The sequence below is a fragment of the Epinephelus lanceolatus genome, chromosome 15, assembly GCF_041903045.1.
Source record: "Epinephelus lanceolatus isolate andai-2023 chromosome 15, ASM4190304v1, whole genome shotgun sequence".
NCBI classification, from domain to species: Eukaryota; Metazoa; Chordata; class Actinopteri; order Perciformes; family Serranidae; genus Epinephelus; species Epinephelus lanceolatus.
In genome coordinates, this window is record NC_135748.1 from 15,857,986 (window position 1) to 15,869,735 (window position 11,750).

An 11,750-nucleotide genomic window follows, 5' to 3' on the forward strand; every position below is an offset into this window, starting at 1 on the left:
CCCACTGGCATGAGACTGAATCCCTACCAGCTCCAGAAGAGAGGTGTAGCTGAGCCTCACCTGTGACCTCTCTGCAGAAAGACATGTTTTCTGTATTCACTGCACCAGTACAATGGGGTTTCAATATGTTAAGAGAACTATGCATCACACTCTAGAAAATATTGCTAGAAGAGAAGAGCAATGGGGACAGTAATAGGCATTTTTCACAGGCTTGTCAATGTGGGAAAAGCAAAGGTGTTAGTAATAACATAAATGATTGCTCTGTTCTATTAAGGTGACCCAGAGAGCCATGGTTGAATGACAGTGAGCCTGCTTATACAATACCATGAAACTGAAACAGCTAAGTGGAACCAATCATCTTTCATTTTATCATTTACACCTGTGCTTTTCCTACTATGGCATGTCAAAATAGCTTCTGTGAAATAAGCTGATTGTATTTCTCACTTCATAGCTGAATATTTGATTTACTCCATCCTTGGGTAAAGGTCTACCAACCGAACAATACAGTGTTGTTGATGCTAAACAGTTTTAATTCCATTAATATTAAGTCCAGTTTGATTTCACATCATTATGGATTTTTTTAGAATGTAAAAGAAGAAACTGTTTCATGTTAAGAATCCACAAAATTTCAAGATTATATCATAAAAAATACATTAAATCAGGGTTATTATCACATGGCCTGATGAATAATTAATTTTAGCGACACTGGGATCATTACATCATATATTGCAGTTTTATGTGCAGTCAAAAATGTTTACATCACCCAGCCTTAATGTCCGAGACAATGATTTAAACATGTCTGTTACACTACTCAGGAACTAAAAATTGATGTCATAAAGCCTCAAGCAGAAAGGATTCATCGAATGACCTGCAGCAGCACATGTACTGACTAGATGTTTTCCATTTAGCCTTGCAGAACAAGGACTATAGGGAGATGTTAGAAGTGTTGTAATCATTGACAATGCAGTCTCCATTTCTCTAAGAAAAACTGGAAAATACTTCAGAAGTGGTCACTAAGTACATGTACTATTTTACAGATGGTTATTGCTTGAAACATCATAAATCGCACACCAAGCTCAAACAAAAAAAACACAAGCATGAACTAGATTTCAGTATTTCTAATGCCTGGGCTGATCTATGTCAAACATGGAACATAAACTGTAATTTTAGTTTGTTCAACATCAACTTTCATGCTGCTGATGAGTGAGCAGAGATATTCCAGATGCCTCTCTGAGGTCACTGTCCGTCTGTCTGGAGATTAGGACTTTGCAGTGTAACTTGGGACAATGGCCTACTTCTGCAATAAGCCTCTCCTTGTGTGCCTGACCCATGATGTCACCCTGCTCTCATTCTCAAAGCCAATGCAGAGACAATACTGTGACGTATTTCAAATGGATAACTCAAAACATTGTGGCACGTCCACTGCTTTGTGACTCCACACATGTTAACTATACAGTTTGTTGTAGGATTGTGTCAGTGCATACATGCATTCTCTTAGAACCATAGTTTACTATCGAGATACAATAAAAGATTAAAATGTGAAAACAAGCTATTAAAAAAAGAATACACTGAACTGTGAAGTCTTGGTTTTGTTTCAACATTTTGGAGCTGTTCATGTTCACTTAAAAGTCCAGTGTATAGGCATCTATAGACAGAAAAGGTAGCCTATAACTATGTTTTTATTTATTTATAATCACCTGAAAATAAGAATCGTTGTGTTTTCGTTACCTTAGAATGAGCTGTTTAAATCTACATACAGAGTGGGTCCTCTTCACGTGGATGTATAAAGAGAACTGGATACAGCATTGGAGGGCCCCTGTTCATTCCTATGAAAGTATCTCAGTGGTGCACAGAGCCAAAAAAGCTTGATTTCCACAGCACAAAATTACCCCGATTTTCTGCATTAAGGGGCCTGTTACACCCGCAAACGTAATAACAGCCCACAAACGTAATAAACCACAAACGTAATACAAATCTGCAGCTTTGAATGTAATAATCCCGCAAATGTAATAAATTTCCCATTAAATCCCTATTAACAAGAGGCAGAATAAAATAAAATAAATCCAATTAAACAACATATTTGCTGCCACAGAGTAATTCTGTGAACTGACAAGGAATGACGAGTGTGTGTGTGTGTGTGTGTTTCTGTAAGTTATACTTACTCAGAACGCTGCTCTGTCACTTTCTGACCCGCCCCACCCAACCTGCGGGTTGCTTGTCAACACACGCATAACTATTGGCAGGTGTATAAGTAAACAAACAACAACAACCACAAAGATCATTATTCAGTCTCATATTACATTTGTGGGAAGTTATTACAGTTTAGATTTTCACCTTCCCACATATGTAATAATTTCCTTCAAATGTAATAGTTATTACATTTGCAGAAAATTGTGTGTTACGTTTGTATTAGGCAGCTGCTATTACGTTTGTGGGAAATTTATTACATTTGAGGGATTATTACAAGGGCCCATAGAGCAAGCGCACAGGAAACTTACAGTGCATGAGCAGCTAACTTCCAGTTTAGCCATCCGCTAACTTGCATGGGGATAAAAACTGTTAAATCATGTAGCTCCTCAAGACTTTTAAAATGTTATTGGATGACAGAGATAAGTCTGATAGTGAAATGAGTCATTTCTGGGGCAGGGTGACGCTCAAAAAAAAATGTATCAACTGATTTACAGACGTCTCTTTTTACGATGCAAGTCTATCGTAAAAAGTCTTTCTGGGCACCATGACATCACATGATGGACCTGGAAGTTGTAATTCGACATTTAGCCAGTATGTAAAATTAGCTTCAAAGCCAGACACTGTTCCTGGGGGCTTACCTCTTCCACAAAGTCTGTCATGTTGTTCTACAGTCGACCAAAACAGGCCTTTTTCACAGGAGACATTTTGACTTGTCATAGTAGGGAGAGCACAGATGAAATTGATAACACTAACTGTAGTGACTTGATTTCTACCAAACAAAAAACCTACTGCTACCAAGATTTCTAACTGACGCGCCATCTGTGGCAGCTCCATTGAATGAATCAGAGTCCATGCGGTTGCTCAAGCGTAGATCATTTATTTGCAACAATCGGTCCATTTAACAATATAGCCTTTGTTGACCTAAACACACTTATACCATTATAACTTGTACGCCTATGTAAAACAAACAAAAGACTCAAAGTTAGGCCACTAAACGGTGGTCAGAAAACTGTGTGCTTCTCCCGGTAAGCAGCGCACCTGTAGAGTAATTAACTCTTCCTCTACTTGTACCTTCACAGACACCATTGTTTACACACCACCTACTGTGGAAACCAGTGACCCACACATTATTGGACACAGATTAAAAAAATGGCTCTAACACTAACAATGACTTTGTTCCATTAAGCTATTCTAGTGAGCCCGCGTGCACAATACCAAGGCTTCCCCAAAGTGGAATGCAGCTTTTCTTACTAAAGACACGTCAAAAAGTCTACAGGGAAAAAGGTCTATGGACAAATCAAACACTGGCTAAAAACAGGGCCATTCATATTGTTGCATCAGCCACCATAGTTCTCCAACAAGCTTGGCACATGTGAAGTTTCAGCTGGTTGCACTCTGCAACCTCACTGTTTATGGCCTACCACCACTACCTACAACTAGGTGTGACACTCCAACACAATGCTGGCATAAGTATAAAGCAGCAAGGCTAACAAACTATAAACCTCTGTGTAATCCTGTAATACATTAAACAGACTATTTGTAGATTCTGAGCATTTCCTCTGTTCAACATTTACTTTTAGAAAGTAGGGCTGCCACGATTAGTCGACTAATCGACTATCAAAATAATCAGTGACTATTTTAGTAGTCGACTAATCCGTTTGAGTCATTTTTCATAGAAAAGTACTATAAGAGTACCCTAAAATACTCCTATTGCAGCTTCTTATGTTCAAATACTGGCAGCTTCACACACTCTCCCATGACGGTGAACTAAAACCCTTTGGCGTGAGTACGAAACAAGACATTAGATGACATAATTTTGGGGTTTGGAAGAGACAGACCGACATTTTAGCACATTTTTCGATAAAATGATTAGTCGACTAATCAAAGAAATAATTGACAGGTTAGCCGACAATGAAAATAATCGTTAGTTGCAGCCCTATTAGAAAGTGGCATTAATAGACCCCAATACTGCTCACTGCAAAATGCCACTAAATTCTCCACGCTGGACCTTTAATAGACAGTTTCACAGCAGACATTTTGACCTGTCATAGCAGGGAAAGCACAGGTGAAACAAATTTTGCTGATGATGGTTCAGGTCAAGTGTCCCAGTAAACCATGACAGTGAGCCAGCAGGCACAATAAGAGGACCCTGAAACGAGCTCCCCTAAATGTAATGCAATCAGTTTTAATGTTAGTTACACCTGAGCTTTACCTGCTATGACGAGACAAAACATCAAGTGAAAAAGGTCTATTGAATATCATAACCTCAGGGTACCTACACATAGCCTCGCGTCACCAAGCTCTTCACATGAATGGTCCAACGACGCAGGTGTTTCCACTTGTCCTAATTAGCCACCTCCTGCAACTCCCAACATAACGTTAGCTCCACCTTTGTTCAACCTGAGGAGGGGTCTTATCAGTCTGACTAATTTAAAACACCTGTGTGCATCCCACTTATTTACGACCTGATAACTTTTACTAGTTATTCACAAATAAATACACAAATATTGTCCCACAGTTGGGCTACCCATTCTCTGCATCAGCCTGGATTTAGCTAGGGTTAACTAAATTACTGTTACAGCTGAAGAGGTCGAGCTAACTTGCTCAGCAGTGACCACTCCCTCGCATCATAGCTTTGCAGCACTGAAGGCTGCTGAAGCCACATTACCTTACCAAATGCCCTGACACTTATTTGCCTGGTTTCTTATCAACTTCGGCTCTTAACACATCTGGTATTTCTCCTAACATTTTAGCCGTTGGAACTGTTAGCCGTTGCTAGCATATGTTGTTAAGCCGGCTCGTACTCAGATAGCGTTACAGTACACTGACGTTATATCGTATTTATTTCAGTCCATGCCTGGTAAATATAAGCAGCCACATATTTCATGTTCATGCACTGCGGGAAAAGTTGCCAAGTGAGATGAAGTGCCCTCTCTAATGTTCACTCATGTTAGCTCCTCAGAGGTAATGTTATCTAGCAAAGATACTGGGCCAAGCATACTGACAGATTAAAATGCACTTCACGACTCGAAATAGAAATAAATATCATGTTTAGCTCACGGTACACAAAAAAATATTTGTATTACCTTGGCCTTGCTGCTCGTTTCAATTCACTCATGGGGAAATGACAAGATAGTGATAAGTTAGCGGATTTAATTTCCGTCAATTCTCACTATGATTTAGCTACATAGCTAAGCACATCCGGTTTCAGCATTCAGATTTCAGAGTAAAAGTGTTTGTCGTGCTTTTCCGGTCTTCAAAATAAATGTAACAGATATATAGAAACTGATGAGAAGTTTCACAGCATTGTATAGTTTCGATGAAAATAACATTTTCGGATTAAATTTACTTTAAATATTTTAAAAATGTCCATATATTTTGAAATCCTGAAATATGTGGATTTTCTTCACAAGGAAATTATTTCTATACAATTATATTTCTTATTTTAATGGTTTAATTTTAACTGGACACATGATTTGTTCCACTGAATATGGACACTTACTTTGATGATACATTAATCTCTGAGAGCATGTGTACCCAAATAACCAACAGAAACTACTCACACAGAAAATGCAATGTTATATTTGTAAGTATGTGAAACAGAGGTGGACTGCACATGGAGATACTTTAAAGTCCAACACCTACTATATCATTTACCACGGTCAGGGGGCACCAAGTTTACACACAGGGACATTACTCATCTTCCCATTCAGCAAATGGTCATTTCACAGGGTCAGTAGTGTGGGATGCTGGGCTGTAGACACTCAGTGCTATTTCATCAACCTGAAGAGCCCTCAGCATATACTTCTACCTCTATCTAAGACCTTGCACTTTGCTGGTTCAGATAAGTCCCAGTGGTTCAAGTTTGGGGCAGCTTAGAACCATTCATCCTTTCCTTAACACCAATCACTTTTTTCATCCTCTGCAAGAGCAGGTGTGTCAGCATGAGTGATGGGGGGAGAAACAAGCTGGTAGAGGGGTTTTTTTTTAGTGTTTGTTAGTGGTGGAAATAGTTTTTCAAATGATGGAATTAAGAACTCTTGGACATTAAAAAGAAAAATAGTTGCATGCACAATGTGCTTCCACATATTAAACAAATAGGCTGATATCACAAGTCATAGGCTAAACAATGCAACATAGCCTTCCATCTTTGTTGCAAGCTATAGAAGCAGTGGTGTATTGTAATGATCTTGATTAAATTTATGTTGAGCATGTTTTGCCTAAATTCACTGTGCTTTGGAGGACGAAAATCAGTTTCCCACTTGATGTAATGGTAGGCTAAATATATACATATATGTAAATGTATTTTTACTGGGGGAAAAAAATTGCACAACAAGTGGTAAAAGATTGCACAATAGGAAACTGTACAGGAATGTCACACAGTATAAATATAAAGGATATCTGCCTGTGTAAATTTATACTGCGTAATATTTCCGTGCCATTTCCTATTGTGCAATATTTTACCACTTAAAATGCAATGATATTTATATCCTATACGTTTATATTTTTCTAGAAAAAATACTACACATCATGTGTCTACTATTACATTTATCCTGTGCAACTCTCATGGACATACATTGTCTGTATAAGTGGTATATATAGTGTAGCCTGTATAGTGTTTTATGTGATTTTTTAATTATATTTCATCTACTTTGTATTTTTATCGTATAGGCAACTTATCTTATCACTCAATCACTTTTTATTCTTGCTTGTGACTCTTAAGTTGCTGTAACGTGTGAATTTCCTCTTTAAGGGATTAATAAACTCTTATCTTATCTTAAATGTGGTTGAGATGTAGGCCTACTTACAGGTAGCCTACGTTAATTAGGTCCTGTTTACATTTTATTGTGAAGTAGCCTCCTGTGTGCCCCCTGCTCACCGTTTCCATGGAAACACAAACAAACCGGCTTCAGTACAGGCAGTGATTTTTCTTCACATACTGCGCTTACCTGACGGTAAACCACGATTTCAACCGAGCTACCAAAATGGACTTGAACAATGTCAGGCGCGTATCCTCTGCAGGTTACCGGTTACCGGAGCGAGCCAACGGGACCAGGCCGATAACGACCCGGAAGCCGGCAGCAGCAGCGGACAGGACGCGCCAAGCCAAAGGAGACGCGGTGTCCCCGGAGCTGAATCCAGACAGGAGGGATCCCGTTAAACAGGACCAAGTGTGGAAAGAGATGGTGTGGAGTGAGAGGAGAGGAGTGCGGGAATGGTGAGTGTGACACCTGATAATCTAACTGTTCTGGCTGGGGAGGATAAGACTTTATTTCTGTGATGGTGATTACAGGCTAAAATCTTGGAGTGTAGTGAAGTTATGGCAGTTTATATTAGTTTATAGATCACTGAAGCTTAACAGACTTAACCAATACACCATGGTCCACAGGGAGAAGAACTGGAACTTCCTCAGGAACTATGATCAGATGGTAAGACTAAACGTACAGTACAGGCCAAAAGTTTGGACACACTTTCTCATTCAATGCGTTTTCTTTATTTTCATGACTATTTACATTGTAGATTCTCACTGAAGGCATCAAAACTATGAATGAACACATGTGGAGTTATGTACTTAACAAAAAAAGGTGAAATAACTGAAAACATGTTTTATATTCTAGTTTCTTCAAAATAGCCACCCTTTGCTCTGATTACTGCTTTGCACACTCTTGGCATTCTCTCCATGAGCTTCAAGAGGTAGTCACCTGAAATGGTTTCCACTTCACAGGTGTGCCTTATCAGGGTTAATTAGTGGAATCTCTTGCTTTATCAATGGGGTTGGGACCATCAGTTGTGTTGTGCAGAAGTCAGGTTAATACACAGCCGACAGCCCTATTGGACAACTGTTAAAATTCATATTATGGCAAGAACCAATCAGCTAACTAAAGAAAAACGAGTGGCCATCATTACTTTAAGAAATGAAGGTCAGTCAGTCCGGAAAATTGCAAAAACTTTAAATGTGTCCCCAAGTGGAGTCGCAAAAACCATCAAGCGCTACAACGCTGCTAGGAAACCACTGCTAAGGAGAGGCAACAAGCAGAAGAGATTTGTTTGGGCCAAGAAACACAAGGAATGGACATTAGACCAGTGGAAATCTGTGCTTTGGTCTGATGAGTCCAAATTTGAGATCTTTGGTTCCAACCGCCGTGTCTTTGTGAGACGCAGAAAAGGTGAACGGATGGATTCCACATGCCTGGTTCCCACTGTGAAGCATGGAGGAGGAGGTGTGATGGTGTGGGGGTGTTTTGCTGGTGACACTGTTGGGGATTTATTCAAAATTGAAGGCACACTGAACCAGCATGGCTACCACAGCATCCTGCAGCGACATGCCATCCCATCCGATTTGCGTTTAGTTGGACGATCATTTATTTTTCAACAGGACAATGACCCCAAACACACCTCCAGGCTGTGTAAGGGCTATTTGACAAAGAAGGAGAGTGATGGAGTGCTGCGGCAGATGACCTGGCCTCCACAGTCACCGGACCTGAACCCAATTGAGATGGTTTGGGGTGAGCTGGACCGCAGAGTGAAGGCAAAGGGGCCAACAAGTGCTAAACACCTCTGGGAACGCCTTCAAGACTGTTGGAAAACCATTTCAGGTGACTACCTCTTGAAGCTCATGGAGAGAATGCCAAGAGTGTGCAAAGCAGTAATCAGAGCAAAGGGTGGCTATTTTGAAGAAACTAGAATATAAAACATGTTTTCAGTTATTTCACCTTTTTTTGTTAAGTACATAACTCCACATGTGTTCATTCATAGTTTTGATGCCTTCAGTGAGAATCTACAATGTAAATAGTCATGAAAATAAAGAAAACGCATTGAATGAGAAGGTGTGTCCAAACTTTTGGCCTGTACTATATGTGCAAATTTCACAAATGTTGTTGTGACTCCCGTGAAGTGAATACATCTCTTCTAAACACATTTTCTTGTGCAATACCCCTGAATAGCCTATATTTACATGAATATGCTCAAATATCTTTAATGATGTCTCACTAACAGCCTGACAGTCACACTAAAATGTGCACGGAAGATATGAAAAATACTGCCTATTCTTGCATAGACGTAGATTTTGCGGGGATGCAGGGGGCATGTTCCCCCCAGTATTTCAAATGTGCATTTGTTCCCCTCAATAAAAACATGAAGGTTGCAGAAAACTTTTATTTTGACATAATTAAGGACATTTCCACCTTAAAATGATGAACAAAAGGCACAAAATTGTGCAGAAAAATTCACCAGGATGCAGGAAATTATTTAAAATTCAAAACTTGAGGGGTCCAGCACTCTCTCCATCCAACGTTGGGATGTGGCTGTCTTTTGTACTGTTTTTGGTTTGGGTACCTCCCTCAAATTTTGAGTTTCCCGCACTCCTCTCCTTTCATGTCATGAAGGGAGAGTCATGTGGCTTGAAACTTTACTCTGCATTAAAATCCTTCTAATTGGGAGCTACTTGGGGTGTGGACTTATTTGTTTTTTACTTTGCTGGAGGTACCCAAGCCCCACATTTCACACATGTCCCCCTTTTATGTTGTAGTGACACCTCTGCCCTCGTGTCTTTTTTCTACAGCACAATATTTAACTTTTTGACCATAAAAACTGACCAATGATGCGAAAAAGTTTGCATCATTGGTTGTTATATTTTCATTTAGAGTCACTCCTTGTAAGTTCTTTGAACATCAAAATTAAGTAAACATGTTTAAATACTCAGTAGAATATAATAGATGACAGTACTGTAAAAAAGCATCCTATGTAGTAACCGATTACAGATAGCTAAGTCGTATTTGTCCCTGATGAATTGAACGTCAGCTTCATCTGTAGGCCATTATACAGGTGAATGTGTCCATGTGACCCCTTGTGTGTTTGTAGGGCCAGCTGAAGTCAGAGGAGCCTTTACCCAGCTACGTGTCGCTCTTCTCTGACCGCGTCCCCAACACCACCAACCAGATGTTTGGCAGCAGACTGTCCACTCAGCTGGGGAGTGATCTGGTCAGACTGGACAGGCTGTTACTCTGGTCTGGAGGCAATCACAAGCGCAAGCTGGATCCAGAGATGCTGCCCTGCTAGACGGCTCTGAAGATGAGCCACTTGTCATCAAGACCTCTGCACATCAGGGTTTTCTTTTTGGGATTCTACAGACTGCATTGTCTTTATGTGGAGCTTAGATGATTATAAGATTGGCATGGTGTGGCACTCACCATAGCTCAGCCTAAGTGAGTTTAGATTCCATGTTATTTTTCTTTTTTGATCATTTCACTGGTGATACAGACATATGAAGCCATATCAGTGAGGAAGTCAGGATTTACAAGAGAACAATGTTTTCTCTCACACATCTGCTAATTCTTCAAATATTTGATTATTTCATATTGTACTTTATGTCCAGAAATGTAGTCTTTGGTTTGGGTACTTCTTTGTGGCAGAAAAGGTTACATGCAAGAGTAGCCTATAGAGTTAATGTAGAAGGCGATAAAGACAGGTGAGAAGAGAAGACACCAGCAGATCAGATTCATGTCATCCGAGCTCCGTCAGGTGTTTAATCAGATACTTGATAATCTAACAAGATACCTGATCAAATTTGGATGAGAGAAAGGTTGTATCACCACTTCATTTCTTTGTGCACTCAAATTGAGCTGCACAGACGAACGAAAAAACTTTAGCATACAGTTTAAAAGCAGCTCCTTACTTGCCCATGCTGCAGGAATAAGTCTATATCTTATTTTTGGTGTTAAATTGGTTTTATTTTTTTAAAATGAAATGTTTAAAATAGCTGTTACATACTGTCAAATGTTTACCAGGACCTCTAAGCCATTGTTCCACGGTGGAGGAATTACATCAATTTATTTTTGTGTGATTTTCACAATGATGTAGCTTACATTCGTCTGCACTTTATGTGAGCAGCAGCATATCTCAGATTGTTGTAGCCTACTGTAGCAGCTCTAAAAGGCCATTCTGTATATTGTTAAGTCATCATAAATCACTGCCCCTTTTGTCTAAATTTAAATCAAAATGTTGGTCCCCAGTTTATTTGAGAAATTTGTACAATCTGGAAGTTAATGTCTTATTGCAATAAAGATTTTGCATTTTAAAGTTTGTGTGTGCTTAACTGATTTTGTTATATTTATAGTATTAAATAATATGTCATGTTAAATCAGTACAGAAAATATGATGAAATTAACAGGTGTAGATTTCTGGGGGGACGCTGCAGACATTCCCCCCTCAATATTTAGAACATGTGCATTTGTCTCTCCAATAAAAACATGAAAACTAGCAGAGAACTTTTCCTTTGACAAAATTAAAGGCACTTACACCATATATTGATGTAGAAAATACACAATAAGGTGCAATATAATCCACCAGAACACAGGAAATTGATTGTTTGATGCTCAAAACATTCTGGGAGAGGGCCCCCAAAACCCATTGTTTCATACTGTATGTGCCCCTGCTTAGAGTATTTGAGTAATAGTGCCTCAGTGGTTTCCATCATGTGACAGCACAACAGACTGAGGACTTTTGTCCTAGACTGTTGAAATGCAGACTCACTGAAACGAGAGGACAGGAAGCGAGCACCA

The 11,750-nt window shown here is 39.4% G+C and overlaps 2 protein-coding genes across 4 annotated transcripts in view; one reads left to right on the forward strand and one right to left on the reverse strand.

Moving 5' to 3' along the window:
• Nucleotides 1–5,408, reverse strand: part of LOC117267296 (CAP-Gly domain-containing linker protein 4) — an 88,728-nt gene extending 83,320 nt beyond the window's left edge. Inside the window, exon 1 of one of the 3 annotated variants that reach the window (XM_033643124.2) lies at nucleotides 5,277–5,408. Coding sequence is in view for 1 of the 3 variants with exons in the window: in XM_033643123.2 (XP_033499014.1) it covers nucleotides 4,470–4,473 (4 nt within the window). In the remaining 2 variants the exon portion in view is untranslated. Of the gene's footprint in view, nucleotides 1–4,469; nucleotides 4,593–5,276 lie in introns of those variants that run through there. The other 2 variants (XM_078174973.1, XM_033643123.2) reach the window with 2 other exon arrangements.
• Nucleotides 5,409–7,105: 1,697 nt separating this feature from the next.
• Nucleotides 7,106–11,268, forward strand: cimip5 (ciliary microtubule inner protein 5). The gene is made up of 3 exons (XM_033643129.2): nucleotides 7,106–7,408; nucleotides 7,580–7,619; nucleotides 10,051–11,268. The coding sequence occupies exons 1-3, from the start codon at nucleotides 7,176–7,178 to the stop codon at nucleotides 10,246–10,248; spliced, it is 471 nt and encodes a 156-aa protein (XP_033499020.1). The 5' UTR covers nucleotides 7,106–7,175; the 3' UTR covers nucleotides 10,249–11,268.
• The last annotated feature ends 482 nt before the right edge of the window (nucleotides 11,269–11,750 follow it).